The sequence below is a fragment of the Martes martes genome, assembly GCF_963455335.1.
Source record: "Martes martes genome assembly, chromosome: 14".
Classification (NCBI taxonomy): domain Eukaryota; kingdom Metazoa; phylum Chordata; class Mammalia; order Carnivora; family Mustelidae; genus Martes; species Martes martes.
The window spans coordinates 84954959-84977798 of NC_137902.1; the positions used below are offsets into that span (position 1 = coordinate 84954959).

A 22840-nucleotide genomic window follows, 5' to 3' on the forward strand; every position below is an offset into this window, starting at 1 on the left:
TTTAAAAAAATAAAAGCTACCTCGGGAAGGAAAGTTCAAGTGGACACGGTAAGGCCACTAGAGCAGCATTTCCACAAACATAAAAATAAGCAGCACACAGTTATCCTGAGATTTGAAAAAAGGACGGTTAGAACAGCATTTCACGAAAGCTCCTCATTTATGCGTCTCATGGATGCACTAAAAGGAGCATCTCAACCCGAGTCCGATCCGATTAGATTGACAGATCGGGCTGGAGGCGAACGGCCGCAGGCCCGCTCTCACCCCACGTTCACAAGCCCCGGCTCCACCGCACCCTCGGGCTCCCCCACAAGCCTGCGACAGGTCCCCAGTCCTCCCACTAATCGTCCTTCCCAGGCGAATGTGCTCCCCCCGGCCTCGGCTCCCTCTTTCACTCAGAAAACACCACAGTTAGGAAGGGACGGCCGCCGCCGCGCCGGCCTCTGCCCACCCATCCACACGTGGCCCCCTCAGCGCCCCGTCGAAGGCAGCCCCTCTGCCGGTACCCCGGACCCCAAGCACCTTCACCTCCTCTCAGCCACTGGGAAGCAGACGTCCCCTCCTCACATCTTCAAAACTCCCCTCTACCGAATCATTTCTATCGGCACAAAACACCACTATTTTCTCCCCCAAAGGAAATAAAACTTCTCCCGTCCCACAGCAGCAGTCCCGTGTCTCTGCTCCCGCACACCTAACACCCCCTGAAAGACCTGCCCAGACTCCAAACCTCCTTGCCACCCCCTGCGCTGCCCCCCACCACCCAAAACGTTCTGTTAGGGTGACCCCCGATTTCCATGTTGCCAAAACCAACAGTCACCCTCGGCTCACCAGCAGTGTCTGGGGCCGTTACCACTCCTTCCGTCTGGCTTCCAGAACAGCACATTCTCCTGGTTTTTCTCTTCACGTGCTGTAGTGAATTCCTCCCAAGCGTCCTCCGCCAGTTCCTCCCCAACCCCCGAGACACTGGTGCTCCCCACGCACCTGGACCTCTTCTCCGTCTACACTGGCTCCCTTGGTGTTCTCATCCAACGTCGTGGCTTTAAATACCACTGCTAGGGGTGCCTGGGTGGCTCAGTGGGTTAAGCCTCTGCCTTCGGCTCGGGTCAGGATCTCAGGGTCCTGGGATGGAGCCCCACATCGGGATCTCTGCTCAGCAGGGAGCCTGCTTCCCCCTCTCTCTCTGCCTGCCTCTCTGCCTACTTGTGATCTCTGTCAAATAAATAAAATCTTTTAAAAATAAATAAATAAATAAATAAATACCACTGCTAGGCTATGACCCCCAAATCCGTACTTCCAACCCACGCTTCTCCCCGAGCTCCAGACTCAGAGGGCCAAACCAGCTCACCGGCTCTACCAGGATAGCTAACGGGTGCCCCGCACTTTTTTTTTCCCTAAAGATTTTATTTATTTATTTATTTGAGAGAGAGAGAGAGAGAGCAAGAGAGCACGCACAAGCAGGCAGAGTGGCAGGCAGAGGCAGAGAGAGAAACAGACTCCCCGCCAAGCAAGGAGCCCGATGCGGGACTCGATCCCAGGTCCCTGGGATCATGACCTGAGCTGAAGGCAGTGGCCCAACCGACTGAGCCACCCAGGTGTCCCGGGTGCCCCGCACTTAATCTCCCCAATGCTGAACTGCCCACCTTTACCCCAAAACCTTCTCTGACTCCAGTCTTTCTTGCCTCCGTTAAAGGCAATTCCCATCTGTCCATCTTCTCCAAAAGCTGCGTGACCTCTGAGTTCTCTCTTGTCCTCAAAGCCCACATCCAAACCCATCGGCAAGTCCTGCCGGCAGAACCATCCAAATACAAAGTCCTAGCACCACTCAGCGCATCCACGGCTAGCAGTCGTGCAGGCCTCAGAGCACGTCTCCGCGACTCGGCTCCCGCCCGGCTGGTGCTCTCCCACCACCAGGGCCCGGGGACTGTCCTCAAACTCAACTCAGAGCTCAGCACCCCCCAGCTCCAACGCCTAGTAAGAGCCGCACCTTAAACTGGCCCAGGGAGGGAGTCCTATGTAACGGTCCCCATCTCCCTCTCAAAGTTCAAGTCCTGGTATCCTTCCCTTGATGCCTCGGGACTCCTCCCCGGCAGCCAGCTCCCCCGCGGGTACCCCCTCACTCGCCGGGCGCTCTCCCGGGCGTGTGCGCAGGGCTCCGTCCCTCAACAGGTACAGTCTTTGCTTGACGGACTGTTCCCTTCACAGGAGGTCTTCCTCGACCAGTCAGTGTCCTATAACCCTCCACCTCCACCCCACCCAGCGCGTCCCGCCCCCTTTCCTACCTTGTTTTCCCCCAACACCTGTCCAACTACCACATACTGTACAGTCCCTGCTCACCATCCCTCTGCCCACCACACGCCTGTCCCCCCCAGCACAGGCGATCTCGACAGGGGCAGGGATCTCCTCTATCTTTCCACGCGGACACCTTAGTGTCAACACAGTGCCTGGCATGCAGACTATCAGCACTTCTTCGCTGAACGAATTCCCCAGCCCCAGCTCAAAGGCTCTCCACAGTCACCCCCCATTAAGACGGAAATAAGTTCAAACCTTGAGGATCAGCACAGGAACTGGGGCAGGCTAAGGGGAAGAGAAGGGGGAAAGGCCTCGGGACAGACACTCGCACACCCAGCCTCTTCCTCCCACGGCTCTTCTCCCCACGTGCCCACACGCCGTTCCAAGGTTAATAGGTTAAGGGGGGGAAAAAAAAGGAAAAAAAGGACGACAAATGGAAATGACAACAGTTGTACTCTCTCAGAAGGACACAGGAAAGACAGATGTTGAAGCCGCTGTGGGAACACGGGGATTTATTATGATCGCTCCATTTTTCTATATATTTAATGATTTCCATAATAAAATACCGAAAATTAAAAGAATTTCAAACACAACAAGGCAAAGTTGCCCCAAACAGCCGCATACTGCCGAACCTCAATGTATTTCTGACTTTACCTGGTCCGTCTTCAGTGACCCTGGAACTGGTAATTAACTCCCAGACGGCATCCTCATTTGTAACGGGAAATAACTAGTCGCTATTTTCCTCTTCTCTCATAAAAGACATCTTTCAGGACGAAGAACTCTTATAGATAATTAAGCGTGACATGGTTTACCAGTCACACTGACACCACCGGCATCAAAATTAAACAGGTACGTCCTTGGCTCTTATTTGGGGACAGAAAAAGGCCTGCGTGAGGTGCTAGAGGAACTCTTGGGTTTTGCTGCTGCTAAGAACATAACATGTGTACATACTTTGGAACTGAAAGCTGGAAAAACAATTTTCATTATCTTATAAAGCTGAACACGCACAGACCCTAGGAACCAACGCATGTGCTAGAGAGACGCACACCCGGGCCCAGAAGACACGCAGACAAGTGTTCGTGGCAGCACGCTCCGTCACAGTAATTAACTACGATCCCAAGTCCAGCACCAGGGAAAATGTGGTGTCTTCACGCCAAGGAAGATTATACAACAGGGAAAATAAGGAAGTCGAAGAAAGGATGCGCATGAATCTTAAAAACACGTGACAGTGAGAAAAGAAGACTTCCCACAGTGAGGTAAGTTTTCTACAGAGCTCGAGAGCAGGGAAAGAAGACACTGTGTTGTTGAGGAATATCTACAGATGAAGCAAAACCATTTTTTAAAGTGCACGGACGTGAAAAAGCAAAAGTCAAAATAAGGAAGCAAAAGGAGGGAACTGAGGAGTAACAGGTAATGTGCTCTTAGGTTGCATAATATGTATTTGATTATTTGGCATCATAACGTATGTATAACCATCACACACTCGTGTGTGTGTGTGTGTGTGTGTGTCAAATATCACAGTTTTCCAAAGGGCACCGATGACCCAGTCCTGCTCTTGAAAGCACGAACCCTAGTAAAAATAGTCAAAGCATGTCAAATGAACCCATATTTATGCCCTTAAGGAGATGAAAGCCTTACGAAAAGTGACTGTTACGTGTACAGCATTGGGTTCCACTGCCATTTTTAAAAATATCAGAATCTGGAAACTGGCTTGAACATTTCCTAAGCCTATTAAAATCGAATCCCATCAGTGTTACCCTCAGGGTGAGTCTAATGCTGAGGCTCCCCTGGGGTTCTCACACAGCAGGCTTCTAGAATTCCAAGTGGAAGTGGTGGGACGGGATCGGGAGCCGAGGCTCTTCACTGAAGAGTGTCTCTAGTGTCCGTGGTTTTCTGCTACTGTCTCGCATGAGTCTTGGTTTAAGGAGAGAACAAAGAGCTCAATGCTTCCACCACTCCACTTTCTGCAGGAAGTACATGCCACTTAAGAGGGGCTCAGAGACGAACGTACTCGAAAACAAGTCGTCGGGAAATGACACCATTGTCGTGTTTGAGCTTACGCTCTGCCGCGTCTAGCAGAGTGGCCATGAGAAATGGATCCTGCTTAACCATACATGAAACAGGGAGCAGCTTCATGTCTGGAAATTAATGAGTGAGTGTAAATGAAAAAAGAAAAAAAAAAAAAGCAAATAAAATCGCATTCCACAACAACAGTAACTGGCGACTGTACACGCTAGACGCCAGTTCCGTGAGCCTGCGCCGCGGTCTCCCCAGCACCACTGGGGGACACTCGGTCAATGTTTGCAGAACGCGTGGGGGAATCCTTTGGTTTAAAAGGTCAGGAATTTCCTCATTCTAACCACCAACCATACACCAAGCAAGACACCGACAGAAACTGCGTGTCCTCACCATCTCGGGCACCGGAACCTGTCAACATGCAAGTGTGCAGTAGCTTCAACAGCAACTGGAGGCATCTGTCCGCTCTCAGCAAGGGCATGTAGGCATTGGTGCCCAACTTCAGAAGGGAGTCCAGGAGAGGGTCTAAGAATATCCTTAATACATTCTGTGTTCTCCTCTTTTCACTAGGTATTAAAAGACATGCCCAAATCAAGCATTGCAAAAGCATGAAGAAATTACTTTCCATCTCTAACTCGTGGAACTGGGGGGCTACTGGATGCAATTGGACAGGCTCGGTCGCACGGACACTGCGGACAGCTGGCGCCTACTGGGACGGACCTCCCCTCCGGCTCCTCGCTGACCTCACAGTCTAGGCTTTCTCGGTAGCGTCTCCGTGCGCTCACAAAGGAAGCACAGGGAAGAACATATCATACTCGACTCCAGGCACAAGTAGGAAGGAAATCCGATACCCAATTTATTTGTAAATTAAAGTGCTGAGACCCTGATACCATAATTCAAAAAAAACCCCAAAACATATACTAGTTGAGGAAATGAGATGCTAACAATAAATACAACGAAATTAAGGGTTTATAAAAAACCATCATAACCAACTTCCATACTAAAACTTTGTCTACAGAAGAGATCTGATGTGAATCAAATCAACCACATATGCAAATACACTAGCAAATGACGCTGCTTCTTGCAATAATTATACTCTGGTGAGAACTGATTTGTGCACATTCTTGAAATATGAATGAATTTTATCTTTATTACATTAAAAAATTATACATTTTACAGGGGTCAAATTCCTGAATTTCTTTACCTAATCTTATGCTAGAATCTTATAACCTATTCTTTTAATATTTTTTTTATAAAACCAGTGATTAGTATATATATTTTTTCTCTAACAGTTGAACTTTCCTCAAAAGACTCACAAGTCCCTATTCCTACCAATTTGTTATTAATTTTAGACATTTCTCTAGCATACCGCCAGTGCTCTGGCTTCTCCCTTTCATACACTGTGATCAATTCCACACCCATCATAGAAAAGTCCGAACAGGGACCATACATCTGATTAGGCTTTTAAAAAAAAAAATAAAGAAAAAAAGAAAAAAAGCTTTCTTTCCAAGTTTGGAAACACTTACCTGTACTGCGTCTTCATTCCTTCCACATCTACAGCCAGCAAGACCATCGTAGCGACAAGCTTGGCTTCAGACCAGTCAGGCATAAAGCAGTCTTCTCCTGCTTAAATAACAAGAGCTGAGGTTTGTAAAGCATGAACAAAACCCTTCAAAGATGATGTTTCATGAAGGAAAGAGCTCCATGAGTATGCATTATCACTATCAAATCAGAAGCATGGAGGTGTGCAAAAGCACACTCGGGCATAGCTCACTGTTCCGATGACCGCGGTAGTGAGCGGTATAAAATGGCACAACGGGGGTGCGCACTAGGAGCCAAGCCCTCATCTGTCTGGGGAATAAGACAAAGTCCCCTGAGGAAGGACAACCGGGCTGAGCACGAAGGCTGGCAAGGAGTACAGTAGGTGAGGGAGGCAAGGCGTCCCCAAGGAAGGCACAACATGCCAAAGGTCCTCTGGAGAACGGGGCACGCCACGTTCCAGGGGACAGAAGGATGCCCGTGCAGCAGGGCATGGGAGTGGGAGGGGGTGCCGAGCTGAGGTGCCACAGACACCCAGGGAAGAGACCAGGGGACGTAGCGGGCCGTGCAGAGAATTCCTGGCTGACCCTGCAGGCTAGGGGAAGCCACATCAAGGCTCAGCGAAGAAAACGAAATATCTGTAGATCCAAATTAGTAGTTTAAAAAGACTTCTCCGGGTACGATGCAGAAGAGGGACTGTATGGGAAGCAAGAGGAGATTCGAGGTGACGCATTAAGAGGCAAGTCTAGTTATTTCAGTTGAGAAAGGAAAACTGCCTAAAATGTAAGCAGGAGAGAAGGGGGGAGGGAACGGGCGCGGGCCCGGAGGCTCTGGAGCCTCGGACCCGTGTCTGAGCCCCGGCGCTGTGCTCCTTAGCTGTGGGACCCTGGGACAACAGCTTACCCGCTCAAAGAGCTTACGTCTGCACTGTAACTAACATAACATTATGCATCAGCTACACTCAAAGACATAAAATAGAACAAAAACCTAAAAAAAAAAAAAAAGAAAAAGTTTAGGTCCTCTTCTGTGAAATGAAACTAATAAAACCTATGACTCTCCTTGGGGTTATTATAAAAATTAAATTTACTCAAAGTTTCTAGAATAAGTTTTGGAAGACAGAACATGGTTAACAGAATGAGTATTTTACCATCTCTAAAAGCCAATTAAGCAAGAATAAGCCATGAACAGATTTCTTTTTCATTCATGGTGTATTATTATAGCAAGATCACACTTTTTACCTCAATTCCCAAGAAAAATTTAGGTAAGAGATCTAGTTTTCCAGCCCAGTAGTTTAAATACTTAAACCATTTTCTTAAACACGCTAATATATTTTGGGGGTAATTTCATATATTTTAACATAAATTTAATGGAATACTACAAAAGACAAACCCAGTTAAAAAACACAACAAAAGGATGTTATAGATTATTTTTTAAATGCTATAAATGTCCCTTAGTTGCCATCAGTAAAAAAAATCTGCTCATATTTTTTTTTAAAATCCCAATGTTGGAGCTATCTCGGAAAACGAGTAGGCTAAATCTGTAAGTGTCGTAAAGATGAGTTATTGAAACTTGTTCTTGGGAACATTTTTCCTCACATTACCGCTGCCTGCCGCACACTTATACGATGTCCTTCATAAGCACAGACTAAGACGCTGTCATTCACGGGCAGTCCTGCAAGCAGACGCCCTGGACATCGCAGGAGCTGGGGGAGGGGGTGCCCGGCCTCAAGTACAATGCGCGAGGCAATGACCAGCACACACAGCACGTCCTCAACGCGGCTAACGCGGCGGTTCTCACTTCCTTCAGCACAGCAGCGTTCTAGAAACACAGAGCCTGCTCGACATCCTAGGCTACCTGTCACCTTGGATACTGCAAGGGAAGGTTATTGATCTGAAGTGGAGCAGAGTTTTAATGACTTCTGATGTCAAGGGATGCCACCAGTCCAGACCAGAACAACAGAGCGCCTTGCTTCTCCAGTGTAAGCCACGCTCCGGCAGGTGCACTTGCCACGGGGTGCTCCCTGAGGACCTGGCCACCACTCGAAGCAAGTCCACGCTACGGAGCGTGGCTCTCAAACCCGCGCCTGGTGCACAGTCCTCTGGAGGCTTCGTCAGTACAGAGGGCAAGCGCCCCACCACCCCCCAGTCTGATTCAACAGGCCTGGCACAGAGCTGGAGGATTTGTTTTCTAAAGAGTATCCAGGTGATGCCGGTGTTGCTGGTCTGGAAACCATACTCTGCAAACCCCTGAGGGAGAATTCCCCATTTCGCTCACTGAAGCTAGAAAAGTGGAAGCAACAATGGTTTTAAAGAGACAAAAGAATCATTGGCTATGACTGATCACCTGAATGCATTTTCAGCCCCGAATCACGGTCAAATCTTGCTACCATGAATTTCGAACACTGAGTGTAATTCTAGAAAATGCAAACTAGTCTGTGATGTTGGAGAGCGTACAGGGCTCATCTGGGGTGTGGAGGAAAGGTAAAGTGGAGGGAAGGATTAAAAAAGGCATGAAAACACTTTTGAGCCTGAAAGAATAGGCACGTTACGTCGCTATGCTGGTGGGTTTCGACAGACGTAGGTCCAAACCCATCACACGTGCAGCTTAAACATGTACAGTGTGATGTAAGTCAATCATACCTCAACGCTGTTTTTAAAACGTGTTATACATTTGCAATATACTACTTCAGGGCTAGTCTGTGTCTCTAAAAAAAAAAAATGTAACCAAAAAATCTAAAGATTTTATTTATTCGTTTGACACACAGAGATCACAAGTAGGCAGAGAGGCAGGCAGAGAGAGAGAGGAGGAAGAAGGCTCTTTGCTGAACAGACAGCCTGATGCGGGACTCGATCCCAGGACCCTGAGATCATGACCTGAGCTGAAGGCAGGGGCTTTAACCCACTGAGCCACCCAGGCGCCCTCTTGGTTACACTTTAAGTAGGCATATCACTTAACTACAAATGTCCTTTCCATGGGACCGCTTGATTTAAGTATACATTTCTTCAAATGTATTTCTCTCTCTGGTTAATCTTAGCACGTCCAAGGTCTGACCAGCCTTCAGGGCTATTTCAAAAACTATGTTTGACTTTCCGTGATTCAGAAAGCCAGCCCCAAAAGGTCTTCGGCATCCGTCTGTTCACAGGTGATGCTGGTTGTGTTGTGGGTTTTGCTGCTATTCTGCTGTTCTGCTGTCTTGCGTACCGGGTGTCCAACAGGGTGCGTGTGTGCACGTTTATGTGTGTGTGTGCCCCATATCCATCCTTCCCACCTACCATTCCTTCTTGGGCTCCATGCAACAGACAGAGGACAGATATATAAATACACAGACAGACGGACGCCTCCCTACTTTCAGCTCCCTGGATGCAAGTTCATGCAAGCCTTGTGGGACACTCCCTCCCGTTTTCACCTTCATTTCTGCCCAGTGGTCAGATGTCACCCATCGGGTGACCTCCCTCTACCTCTGCTGGTCTACCCAGGCCAAGCAGGCACTGCTTACAGAGGTTCCCCAGTCTGGTGCTTGTTACGTCTTTCGAGGCACTGTGCTAAGATGATCTGCTTGCCCATCAACCTCCTTGCTAGACGACACTCTCTCTGAGGGCAGGGGATACAGTTTTTATCTCTGTGACTCCAGTGCCCGGCTCTTAGAAAACACTTGATATACGTCTGCCGAATCAACAGTGCAAAATCTATCTGCACTAACTATGCCAAAACCCAGAGAAAAAGCTACTTTAGATGTAGAACCTGATTGAAAATAGTGTTTTGGCCAATAAGTCCCTATATAAGAACAAAACTGAATAGTACTTTTATGTTCAGAAACTCAAGCTGAATTGTGTTTGCTTTGGAACTTATTAACTTGCTCTGAAAACTGCCCCAGTAATTGCTAATTAAACTTTATAAAGGCACTCAGCCAAGGGCATTAAAAGTCAAACAAAAATATTAAAACACACACAAATACCTCTTTTGCACCTAAAATCAAGTTTTAAGTTTTTTAAAGATTTAGAATAGCCTATTAAACAGTATATTTTAAGTCCTAGAAATATTACAGAAAAATTCTAAAAATATTGTTTCATATGATTTTGAATATTTAGTCAGCTCTGATGCTGTTATATACTCTAAATTATAAAACAAGTTCTGAAGACATTTTAGGGACTTTAATGTATGTTTAGTCTAGTAGGGATGAAAATTTATTTACTTTTATAGGCCTAACAAAAGAATCCTCCCAAGTAACAGCACAGAGAATTTATTAGAGGGAGAATAAAACATGAAAGAGAAATGCTCTAAGAAGGAAAAACAGATAAACTCATGTATTTCAGAAGAATAATTATCTGATCATTTAAAGCCTATTCTAGGATCAGATTAGAGAAATCAGTACATGAAAACGACTCAGTCTGAGATAAAGCTGGGAAATTTAAGACATGTTAAATTCAAAGATGCAATTTACCCAAATTATCAACTAAGGGCTTTAATGAAGAAGCAGCATTAGAAATGTAAAAAGAACCCTAATTAATGAATCTGCTAGTAGTTCTTCCTCAGTGCGGTCTTACCCATTTCCCTAAAGAAGCTGGAAAATGGATCTTGACTGAGTATCTGGTAAAAAGAAAAAAACAAAACCATCCTTTCAAATGTAATTTTTCTCTAAAACTACTTTTCACATGAGTTCATACTACATGTGATGTTTTGAAAACATCAAAAGCACACAAAAGATGCAGTGATTTATCTACAAATACTTCCACTTAGCTTTAAGAACACATCGGCGGTATCTAGCCCATGAAGATTCAATAATCATAGAAACAGGTTGTCTCTGTCCAGTTCCTATTATGGCAACTTACTAGTTTCTCAAAACATACAAAAGTAGTTTAAAATCTCACGTCCTAGACTAGATAAAGTACAAGTTAGGAAACGTGTTTTTACATTCCGTTTCTTTACATTATTTGGCTCAAAGTACGAGTTTGGGATCAGAAAGTCGGAACACATTTGGTTAAGCTTATATCTGGATTGGAAAAACTAGTTAAAAGTTCTTTGGAAGTAATTTGGTGATGTGAATCATATAAATGACTTCAGACTTACTTTCCCAAGCAGGTGACGTAATATACTCTTGAACTAGGTTCTTCACGTAAGCATTTAAAGACGGTGTCTCGGGAAGTCCAGTGGGATTACAGGCTGAGGCTCGCCCAAAACAGCTTTCATTAACACGCAGCCAATCACAGAGCTAGGAAAGAAAAGAGTCATTACTTTATTTTAAAAACCTATCTGAGCAAAGGGTTTCTGATTTCCCTAAGCCAATTTTCTTTCGTCCACAATAAACTAAATTTAAATATCTGAATACAACAGGGGCGCCTGGGTGACTCAGTCACAGAAGCAGCTGACTTCAACTCAGGTCATGGTCTCAGGGTCCTGGGATAGAGTCCCGGCTCAGGCTTCCTGCTCAGCGAGGAGTGTGCTTGTCCCTCTGTCCCTCCCCCTGCTCGTGCCACCTCTCTCTCTCATATAAATAAAATCTTTAAAAAAAAAAAAAAATCTCAACACAACAAAGTAATAGACCATTTAGTCACGATTGAATTCTACAGAGAGTGTAGACAGAAAAAAAAAGGTGTATCCATATACATTCGTGTATGCGTATCTATACATGAATGTATAAACTTCATTTACAGGCAAGAATTTTTAAAGTACCTAATATATAGTGCACATTTTGGTAAGCTTTTCTAAAGAACATTTCTGTGAAAAATGACACATTATGTAAACCAAATTACAACCGTTAATTAAGATTAAATTGCAATTCATTCCTGCTTCCTATACTAAAACAAGGATATGTTTGTTTTTGTATTAGTGATAATTAAAGTCCCTACCCTCCTCACAAGTGTACTTTCTATCACATGTGCATTTTTTAAAACATATTAACTTAAAAGAGGAATACTAGTCCTTCTTCATTATCTTTTTTAAAAGATTTGCAAAACTAAAAGTCAAATAATTCATCTTTGATCACAAGTAGTTGTGAATTTTGTTTTGAAATCGAATAATGTTCTCAGTTTTGTTTTTATAGCAAATCTCTTTACAAATTCAACATATGAATTTATTTATTTATTTTTTTAAGATTTTACTTATTTGACAGAGATCACAAGTAGGCAGAGAGGCAGGCAGAGAGAGAGAGGAGGAAGCAGGCTCCCTACTGAGCAGAAAGCCCGATGCGGGGCTTGATCCCAGGACCCTGGGATCATGACCTGAGCCGAAAGCAGAGGCTTTAACCCACTGAGGCACCCAGGGGCCCCTCAACATATGAATTTAAATACGAAGTAAATAACTATGAAGTAAGTCTTTCTAAAAAGTAAGAATTTTTTAAAAAAGTATTCCTTGCATTAGAGTTCACCAAAATTACATACAAGGAGACAATTATGTGTCACTTGACCAAAGATGAACAAACAAATCCACCAAGACTAAAGCTGATGTCCCATCGCTGCCAACGAACGAGCAGTTCAGTAACAGTAAAGAAGCTGCTCCGTGTAGGTCTTTACCGAGTCGGGTCGTTGTAAAATCTAACGGTGAGGTCAGCCAGGAGACTGATCTTTCGACAGGACAGACTTTTCCTTTGTATTTCTGTCAAACTGGCCACACTACATTTCTTAACTATTGCTATGAAATGCATGAGGTTTTACAAATCTTTCATTTCCCACAAGCACCGTCCTATTATAACTAAACTGGCAAGTAAACTCAAATTCGTACTTGCTGTTTCTACCAAATATGTCACAGGATTCAGAACGTTTTCTCTCCAAAGAGTTTTCATGTCAGAATTATGGTTCAAAATGGCATTTCCCTCGCATTCTCTGGGAGACAGGTTCCCTTGATTTCCCATTAAAATGCAAATCTCAAAAGTTTACTTGCATTCTGCCAAGACAATGAGAAGATGCCACAGACTGGGGAGAAATATTTGTAAAAGACACATATCTGGAAAAGGATTGGTCTCCTAAATATACAAAGAACTCTTAAAACTTAACATTAAGAAAACATTCGATCTGATTTTTAAAAATGGGCAAAAGATAAAAACAAACACCTCACCAAAGAAGATATACAAAGAGCAAACAGCATAAGAAAAGATGCTCAATGTCACAGGTCCCTACAGAATTGCAAATTAAAACAAGCTACCACTACACACCTCACAGGACGGCTAAAGTCCACACCACCGACAGCACCAAAAGCTGACAAGGATACGGGGCAACAGGAACGCTCCTTCACTGCCATGGGAATGCAAAATGGTCCTCCCACTTTGGAAGACAATTTGGTAGCTCCTTAAAAAACTGAAAATTTTTCTTAACATCTAATCCAGGAACTGTGCTCCTTAGTATTTATTCAAATGAGTTGAAAGTTTATGTCCATACAGGAACCCACATGTGCATGTTTATAGCAGCCTTATTCATAATTGATAGAATTTAAAAACAACCAAGATGTCCTTCAGGAGGTAAATGTACAAACAGTGGTACATCAGACAACGGGATGTTATTCAGGGATAAAAAGACTTGAGCTAACAGGCCATGGAAAGCCGTGGAAGAACCTTAAATGTATATTTCTTAGTGAGAGAAGTTAATCCCAAAACGCTTCATAGTGTAAGATCCCAACTATACCACATCCTGGAAAAGGCAAAACCATGGACACAGAGAAAACATCAGGGGTTGCCAAGGGTTGGGGGGTGGGTGTGGCATGAGAGAAGAGACAGACAAAATGGTGGAACACGGGGGATTTTTAGGGCAGTGAAACTAACCAGTGTGATGTTATAATGGTGAGTACACGTTATTATACGTTTGTCAAAGTCCATAGAATATACAACAAAGAGTGAACTCCAATGTAAACTATGGACATTACTTAATTATCATGTATCAATATTGGCTCATCAATCATTAGTACAAGATTTTAATAACAGAGGGGTGGAGGGGGCGGCGAGGAGGGGTGTGGGAACTCTCTGGACTTTCTGTTCAATTTTTCTGTGAACCTAAAACTGCTCTGAAAAATAAAGTCTGTTCATTTAAAAACTTACTTAGCTGGAGCTAGACGAAACTGCCATTTCCTCAGGTTAAAAGGGACTGAGTATCAATGATCTTACATGATTCAACATATAGAGATTTACACAATAATGAGAACACCACTCCACTGCAAGTTAGACTCTATAGCCAAGTCTACACTAGAGGATATATATATTTGCTGCTATTTCTAAACCAAAGAATTAAAGTTTGGGTTCAGCTCTGAACCACCAGACGTAAGCTTCCTGAAGGCGGCGGCCGTGCTGATCTCGCTGACCTTCTATTCCCAAAACTCAGCTCAGAGACTGTGGTGTACAAGGTGTCCGATAAATAGTTTTCAAACAAGGAAGACATAAAGAGATAAGCAAACATACCAAGAGAAAGTTAAAAAGAAGGAAAAACAGAAGACAAGTTACTGAATTAGAGAAAAGAGAAAATCAGGAGAACAAATTAGGAAATCTAGCGGGGCTGCCTGCTGACCAGCAACAAGACAACATCTGGCTGGTCGAGGGGGAAAAGACCGTAACGGCAGAGTGTGCTTACACTTGGTGGGGACCAAGCACCGTCTGAAACATCGCCACGTGCACTTTCTCAAGGACACCTCACAGCTCGTGCCACACACCAGAGTAAATTCCAGACGGATGAACCACAATTTGCAAACAAGACCTATCAATGCAATGACAGACCTCATCCGAATACTTGAACAAAGCAAAATATATGAACAAAACGCAAAGAACAAACACACTTATTCGACATCTGGAGCAATTTAAACACCAAATATTTGAAATCAAGAAATGATCGTCTACATTTGTAGGTATGAGAAGAGCCTACTCAGGCCCTTTCAAAGTCTTTATCTTTTAGCAGCACGTATTTCCATACGAAATGGTAAGATCTGAGACAAAAGTCTAATAAAAGGAACTGACTGAATAAATCCTAAAGTGTTGCAACTGAATTTTTAAATATTAAATAGTGGAGATTTAGCAACATGTTAAAATGCTCGAATGTATGTGAAGATGAAAAATAAAATTCGGAACGGTATAACCGTTACTTTGTTTAGAAAATCATACATGTTATTATATCACTATATAGTGAGAAAGCAAGACTGAGAATATGTATACTGAAAAACTTAATAATTAAGCCAAAAAAATCTGGATTTAGTTTGGCTGTAGACATCACAGGTGATTTTTATTTTCTTTGTATGGTTCTCTATTTTTCAGATTCCACCTAATTAGACAAATTATGATTAAGAAAACCAAATTCTCATTTTGAAAGACCCCGATTTTCTTTGTCTTCATTCCCTCCATTACCCTACCCTATGCCCTTATGATTTCCCACCTGAATTATCTTAACACGGTTCTGGCTGATTTCTCGTTTCCCTCTGGGCTTCCACAGACGGACTTGCCTTCTAAAAGAAATAATCACCCCTCTGCCCTCTGTGATCTCTTAAGCAGCGGAGAAACAGAATTCTTTTCTTAAAAAGCTCCCTGTCCTCAAAAACCACAGAACCTACAGCGGACCCGGACTGGGACCCAGCTCTCCGCGAGGGGAAGAGCCGATGGGGATGACGTGACCAGAGCTCCAGACGGGAGGACGCAGAGCCCTGACAACCCCACACAGAAGAGCAGCCCTGTGAGGCCAGGGGCCGGCAGCGCCGTCGCAGGGTCTCCCCGAGAGCACTGGCTGCCGAAGAGGAAGGGCGTGTGGATTTCATGATGGGTTTACTGCATAAAGTCAGGAAGAATCAGCAATTACCAAAATATCAGACTCAGGCAACTGGGCAGATGAAGTGCCATAGACAGAAAAAAACAGCACGAGGAGGTCCGTGTCGTTTTTGAGTCTAACGTCTTCCTCACTCCTGATCCACCTCAACCAGATTTGCAATCTGCCCACGAGCGCCTCCTTTCTCTTCTAAGTCTCTCTCTATCCCAAACACTGTCCGGTCTCCCCGTTGGATTCTTGGCAGCATGATTACTTAGGTTCACTCAAAGCAAATACACAACATTTAAAAACCTCTGTTGGTAGGCACCAAAGCCATCATTATATTTTATATAAGTGACTAGTGAGTTCAGTTAGAAAACAACTTTTTATGACTTTTCAAAGACATTATTATTATTTTCCATCTCACCTCTGTCCACAATGAGGTTCCTCGTCCTAAGGACTCCTCTTGTCTCAGAGACATGAGAAAAGTTGAAACATCTGAAAGGGTTACCTTCTCCTATAAGGGAGGAAGAGAGGGATGGTGTCAGGGCAGTTTAAAAAAATGACTCCTTTAAAAATTTTTAATAAAATGAAATCACTGTAAAAGCCAGTTAACATACCACTTAAAGTAGAATATTATTAGTTAAATCAAAAGAAAGCTTTTTAAAAAAAATTTTTGACTTTAGAAAAGATATCGACTACAAGCAATCAATATGTTACTATACAAAGTGAAAGATTATTTTCTAAGTCTATGTTTCTTATGATCAAGACTACTGTCTTAGGGGTGCCTGGGTGGCTCAGTGGGTTGGGGCCTCTGCCTTTGGCTCAGGTCGTGATCCTGAAGTTCTGGGATCGAGCCCCAAGTCGGGCTCTCTGCTCAGCAGGGAGCCTGCTTCCTCCTCTCTCTCTCTCTCTCTGCCTGCCTCTCTGCCTACTTGTGATCCCTCTGTCAAATAGATAAATGAAATCTTTAAAAAAAAAAAAAAAAGATTACTGTCTTAGAGACAAGATGGTTAGAGCCTAAAAGCAAAAACAAACACATTCGATAAGAAGTTGCTTAAGTCGAAAAGTGAAGCTTACTTTCAAAGCCATGAAAACGACCCCCAGCCTTCTGAAAACCACAGAAGTCTTTTCATTCCCTTAAGGCTGTACATCTTGAATTAAGATACCTTGCTCTAGGCCAGGTGTCCGCAAAACCACTCAGCTCTTTTGTAAATAAAGTTTTAGCTTATTTTAGCCACTTTATCTATAAACTGTCCATGGCAGTGTCCATGGCAGCTTTTAAGTAATTATAACAGAAACCATGAACTTAAAAAAGGACTTTTCTGGCCCTTCACAGAAGAAGTTTGCTGACCCCTATTCTCAGCAATAGTAGCAAAGGGGATCTGTAAAAAACAAAAGATACCGCAGACTTCTTGAAGACCAATTTTTGGGAAGATGTGTAGAGAAAGTATAGAGGAAATCAGGCAAAAGCTGCCAAGGGTCCTGTCCCAGGGGAGTCGCCCAAGACAGGTTTAATTCCACCAGCAACAAGCTGTCCCAACGTGTGAACTGTTGTCTACCAGGGAAGCTGGTTACAGACCCACGGCTCAGCGTTCTTACTGGGAGGGTTTTTACGGGCACCCCTGCTGAGCACCCACGAAGAGTCCAGACTCCGAGAAGGAAAGCAGGTGTCAGTGTAAACCACACCGTTCGTGTACACACCGGGCACAGTCCATCACTCTCCCGAGTCAGCACAGGGGGAGCCCTCCTGACACCCATGTTCCAGGCCTCCAGCAAGCGCCAGGCCGACTTTACGGGCAGGGCTTTCTAGTGACAGCGTTGCAGACCTGCTCCATTGACACGTTTTTGCACACTTACTCACGGAGAAAGACTCATAAACCGAAGTATCCTGAGTAAAAGACAAACTTACCACATCTACTAAATTCATGGCCGTCTGAAGAAGACAGCACTGCGCGGCCCCTCTCAGCAGGATCTGGTGGGTGATCATCGTGCGCTGCAGAACGTCCCTGATGTCAGAAAACAGAAACGCGCATTTCCATGTTTCCAAAGACAGTTCTGGTAACTTGTAAATACTGACAAGCTGATCTAGAGTCTCTACAACTCCCAAGGTAGAAAGTCACTGTCAGTACACCTTCAAAGCTATTATTTCCTTAAGGCCTCTCTGGTAGAGCTCGATTTTAATATGAAATACATCTCTTCCAAAAAACTGTAAATAAAGATACTATTAAAGTAAGAGTTTTACATTTTTTGAAATACTTTGCAATCATTAATACTGTTTGATATTTTATCTCTAGTTTTCTGCATATCAATGTAATGTAAGAAAACCTTATTGGCCTGGTCTTAAAATTTTCAAAATCCAATAGCATGTATTGTGGCACATATTTAAATTAGTAATTCATAAAAAAAAATTAAGTCCAACCATATAAGTCAACTTTTTACTTCTCAATATAAAATTACGAGCTCAAAAGAGCAAGCTCACATCCCAATGCCAATATTAACTAAAACAACTCACTATAGACTAAAGCAGAGGGGAAAACAAAATTTACTGACGGAAAGTTACTGCAGACGACCCTATGTGAACACACGAACATGTGTGAACACAGAGTGGATTACCTGAGAGCAAGAAGCCCTTCTATACCCAGGGCTTTACATCTTGGGACATTTGCCAAAGCCTTAGACAGAAACAAAATGGGAATGGCACACCAATGTCTGCTTGTCATCTTCTGAATAAACTTAAGTAGGAAACTACCTGAAAGAGAAGGTTTTAAAATGTCACTGTTGCCAAGAATCTCACGGAAAGTTGCTCAGCACCGTCAGCAGGTATGAAATGCAAATCGAAAATCATGGGTGGAACGTAAGAAACAGCACAGAGGATCGTCGGGGAAGGGAGGGAAAACGGAACGGGAAGAAATCAGAGAGGGAGACAAACCAGGAGAGACTCTGGGCTCCGGGAAACAAGCTGAGGGTTGCTGGAGGGGCGGTGGGTGGGGGACTGGGGTAACCGGGTGACGGGCATTAAGAAGGGCAGGTGCGGTGATGAGCGCTGGGTGTCACACGCAACTAATGAATCACTGAACACTACACCAAAAACTAATGAGGTACTATATGCTGGCTAACTGAATTTAAATTAAAAAAAAAAAAATAGTAATGAGATAGAACTTCACATCCACGAGTACGGCTCTCATCAAAAGCACAGACACTAACAAGTGCTGGCACGGAGAGAGAGACCGGAACTCTCGTACACTGCTGGTGGAACACAAGACGGCACGGCCAGTGTAGAAAACGGTTACACCAAAATAGTTACACTGAGTTACACTGAGAACTACCATCGGAGCCAACAACTGCACTCCTAGGCATACACTCAAGAGGACGGAAAGCACGTGTTCGTACAAAAACGTGTACGTGAATATTCACAGTAGCATTTTCCAGATGTCCACCAACTGCTAACAGATAAATAAAATGTGTGATATCTGTAGAGTATTATCCAGCCATAAAAAAGAATGAAATACTGAAACATGGGTCCTTACTAGATGAACAACTCGTTCACGGCTGATGAACCAGACATAAATTAAAAGGCCACATATTCTAGGATTCCATTTACAGGAAATGTCTAGAATCAGCAAATCTGTAGAGGAAGGAGATTAGTAGCTGACAGAAGCTGGTGGGGAGGGAGAATGGAAAGGGATCGGTGATGGGTGATGAAAATATTCTTTCTGGGAGTGATGAAAATATTCTGGAATTAGTGGTGACGGTCATAGAACTTAGTGAATGCACTAAAAACCAATTAAAGAAACACTTTAAAAGGATGAGTTTTGTGGTCTGTGATTTCTAGCTCAACAAACCTGTTGGGGGAAAAAAGTGCTATTTCAATCCCAGTCCCATAAAATAAATACACTATATTGCAGAGATTCTGATAACCATGCAGCTATTAAAAAAAGAAAAAGTTTAAAGTGTAAGATCAATTTTTTCTACTGTTAGAAACCAGTCCTCTGTTGGGAGAGGTTAAAGAAAAACGGGGTAAGAATTACTGATGACAGATGGCCTCTCGTATCTGCGTACAGTAACATCTGATCACATACGCCATTTCTTACTCACCCCGGATCTGGTCACTAATTTTCCATCTTGAGATACCAAGGTAAGGCTCTCTGTTCTGCCTTCTCTGCTAGTGAGTGACTTCTTAAAGACCCTCAAGTCACGTAATTAGTGAAATGTCTGTTTCCTCTGATCGTCACTGTAGAACGACCCAAGAAATCCTCGGAAGCTCCTGAAAGGAGCTTGTGTTTTATTTTACGTTTATTTATAAAACAATATTTTGTATTATGTAGTTATTTTATATTTTATATATAAAATATATTTTATATCTTCCAAATACCTAGCACGAAACATTTAAGATACTGGAAACTGTTGACTGAGAAATCTACTAAGTAAAAAACTGAGCAAACACTGTACTTGCCTTCTCTTCTGTTGGACTAATTAAGTTCCACTTTGCCTAACGCCTCACTCATGGCACAGGGAAGATGGGGATGGCCACGCTTCCATTTCACATTTGTTCAACACACTTACAAGCGTCCACTGCACGCTGGCCATGGCCAAGGACAGCAGGCACCCATGCCCTCGGGGCACTCCCAGCACCCTCCCTCTTTCTGCACTGCTGACCTGGGATGGGCCAACATGGTCAGCAAAGCAATCCCCAGACTGCATACGCTTCTGTCTTCTGGCAAACTATAGAACTTCCGAGAGAATCTTCTCCACGAACTAATTTTTTAAAAAAAGTAATCGAATGATCCAATTTTCTAGAAGCCTAAAGTTGGGATACACAGATCATCTTTTTGCTTTTTTTATCCCTGAGTTCTGAGCAGACATTACCATTGGTCATTGTTTCACCCTATTTGCAGACAAAATACAAAAGGAAATGTATGTCTGTTTCATACCCAGGGTCACTTTATAAGCCACAAAGCCACGAGTGAAGAAAGGACCCAGGAAGTAGAGTTAAGACCTTCTGCTGCTCAACTAACAGAGTAACACTGGTGTCGCTCTCTGCTTACCAACTTAACTCACCAGAAAGGAAGGTAAATCACCAATCCAAAGAAGTGGGTATTTCTAAGATACAAGCTCTACATAAAGCAGGAGTATTTTTCTTCTACCTGTCAAGTTCCTGTCCATCGTGGGACAGTTTTGCCACAATGCATATTCTGTTTGCAACTTTTTCCTGAACCCAGGTCGCTCTTTCTTCAACCAATTTTACTAATTTTGGGGAAGCGAATAGAGAAAACTAGAAAAGATGGCCAACAGCTGCACACATTCTACAATGACTCCAACACTCCTCGAGCCAAAACCGGCAACAGGTGTTACGTGTAAAGGCAAAAGTTGTACCCAACTACAATGAACACCTCTGTGATTCTGGCAAAATATGTATATTCCAGAAAAAGAAAACTATTTTGACAGTACTGATTATAATAGTCATAGGATAGTGCTTATCACCAATATACTAAAAATTTTAAAGCTAATAAATTAAAAAACTTCTTAGTGACACATACTCTTTATTTCTTCTGGAAGAAGAGAAACATAAGTGACTAAAAACTTCTGTAATTTCAATCCCAGTGGAGAACCACTTCCTATCAGCTGGCCTGGGGACCTACAGACAAATGAGGGGAAAAAAAAAACACAAATATTTAAAATTTACAAGTAAGCATACCGAAACTAAGTGAACTATGGCTCAAAAGTCTTTGAACAACAATCAGATCATCTTTTTCTAAACCTGCATTTTATTTATCAGTGAAATTCCGAAGATCCTTCTGAATATAAAAACATCAGGATCTTCCAGGAAAACAGACATGAGTTAGTATCATAACGCACTAAGTAGACGCGGATTTCCTTTTTATGACACTTTCCCTGACACACACTATGAATCTTGCTAAAATAGCATCATCTTAAAAAAGTCTAAAAGTGATCATTTTCAATCGTATTTTATTGTTTCCAACATATAATCCAACGATTTAAAATCTTTAAGTATTAAATAAAAGAAAATTCATTCATAGAAAAACATATCTGAGTAATTAATGACTTCTGCAAGAACATTTAATTGTCAACGTCTACTAAAGTCATGTTGTCTCCTGCTATATGCTTCCGCCAGGAACATTATCTGTTAATTGAACACATTAGAGTGTGAGGAAACTGAAGGCATTTCATAATAAATGTGTCTGTCGCCTCCTTGAGAGGCACCGAGTAGGTTTTACTGCTCTCCAGCTGTCTAACTGCTTCACAGAACTGTTCGATAGTAATGAGCTATTTGAAAACTAATTGGCAAATCAAGTGTTGCTATGCTCTTTCGGTATTTATTAAATAGAATTAAATATTAGTATAACTTAGCACAAACTAATTTAAAAGTTTTAAAGGAACTGGCAGTGGGAGGAGAGGGGCTTGCCTGTTTAGAGATACTGAACCAAAGACTTGCACGTATACATTTAGTTCATCAGGGTTCAAAAGATCACTGAAGGTCAGAGGCAGGGGACCATCCTGAAGGTGTAATTCGAGAGTACAGAGAAGGCTCAGAAAACGAGGCTGTGGCACAACCGTTCTCACTGTCTAACTGCCTGCAGAGAAGGGGCAGGAAGTGACATATTTACAATCACGGCAGCCTCTGTCAGATTAGGAAAAGGCAAGGTCAGTGAGCCCTGTGGCATTGGACTGGAATCGGACCCACGGAGGTGAACTGGTGGGTTTTCGTGTGGATGGAGGTGGATGGATGGACAGACAGACCCTGCAGCAGACACAGGTGGGTAAGTCTGCTCAGCAGACAGAGCTGGGAAACCAATGTCCACCCACGGGGAGAGAAAGAGCGATGAAACAGATGTGGTGACACGGTGACATCGGGGGAACATGGATGAAATAGATGGGGATTCTAGGTATTGTCCTTGCAAGTTTAAGTCAAAACGAAAAGTTAAAAAGGAAAAAATATTTAGAGCGTTACTCAGCCAAAGTCACCACAATTTCCAAGAGAATGCGAATCAGAGCGAGGGGAAGAAAGTGAGCTTGGCGAGAGACGCTTTCCATAAACCCCAAGCGTGGAAGGTTCAAGGTGAGAAAGAAAACCAAAACAAAAAAAGAAGGAACACTTGATACAACCAATAGAAGGAGAGCAAGAAGACGAATACACACAGAAGGGACTTCATAGTAAGAAAAAGCTGAATGTCTGTTCGGTACACGTGTCGTGTACCAAATGCGTTAACAGCCCGGTCATATTTCATGAACACGTGACATTTCTGTATGGAGGACGTATTACTACGTGGCTG

General features: G+C 43.3%; 1 protein-coding gene across 3 annotated transcripts in view; it reads right to left on the minus strand.

The window, feature by feature from the left end:
• Positions 1-22840, minus strand: part of TARBP1 (tRNA guanosine 2 -O-methyltransferase TARBP1) — a gene marked incomplete at its 5' end in the record, with an annotated part of 84400 nt that overhangs the window by 50298 nt on the left and 11262 nt on the right. For 2 of the 3 annotated variants that reach the window (XR_013967917.1, XM_080822827.1), the window contains 7 exons: positions 4696-4868; positions 5829-5928; positions 10909-11050; positions 15973-16062; positions 17458-17554; positions 18162-18297; positions 21086-21183. Coding sequence is in view for 2 of the 3 variants with exons in the window: in XM_080822827.1 (XP_080678953.1) it covers positions 4696-4868; positions 5829-5928; positions 10909-11050; positions 15973-16062; positions 17458-17554; positions 18162-18297; positions 21086-21183 (836 nt within the window). The remainder of the gene's footprint in view (positions 1-4695; positions 4869-5828; positions 5929-10908; positions 11051-15972; positions 16063-17457; positions 17555-18161; positions 18298-21085; positions 21184-22840) is intronic. The other variant, XM_080822828.1, reaches the window with a different exon arrangement.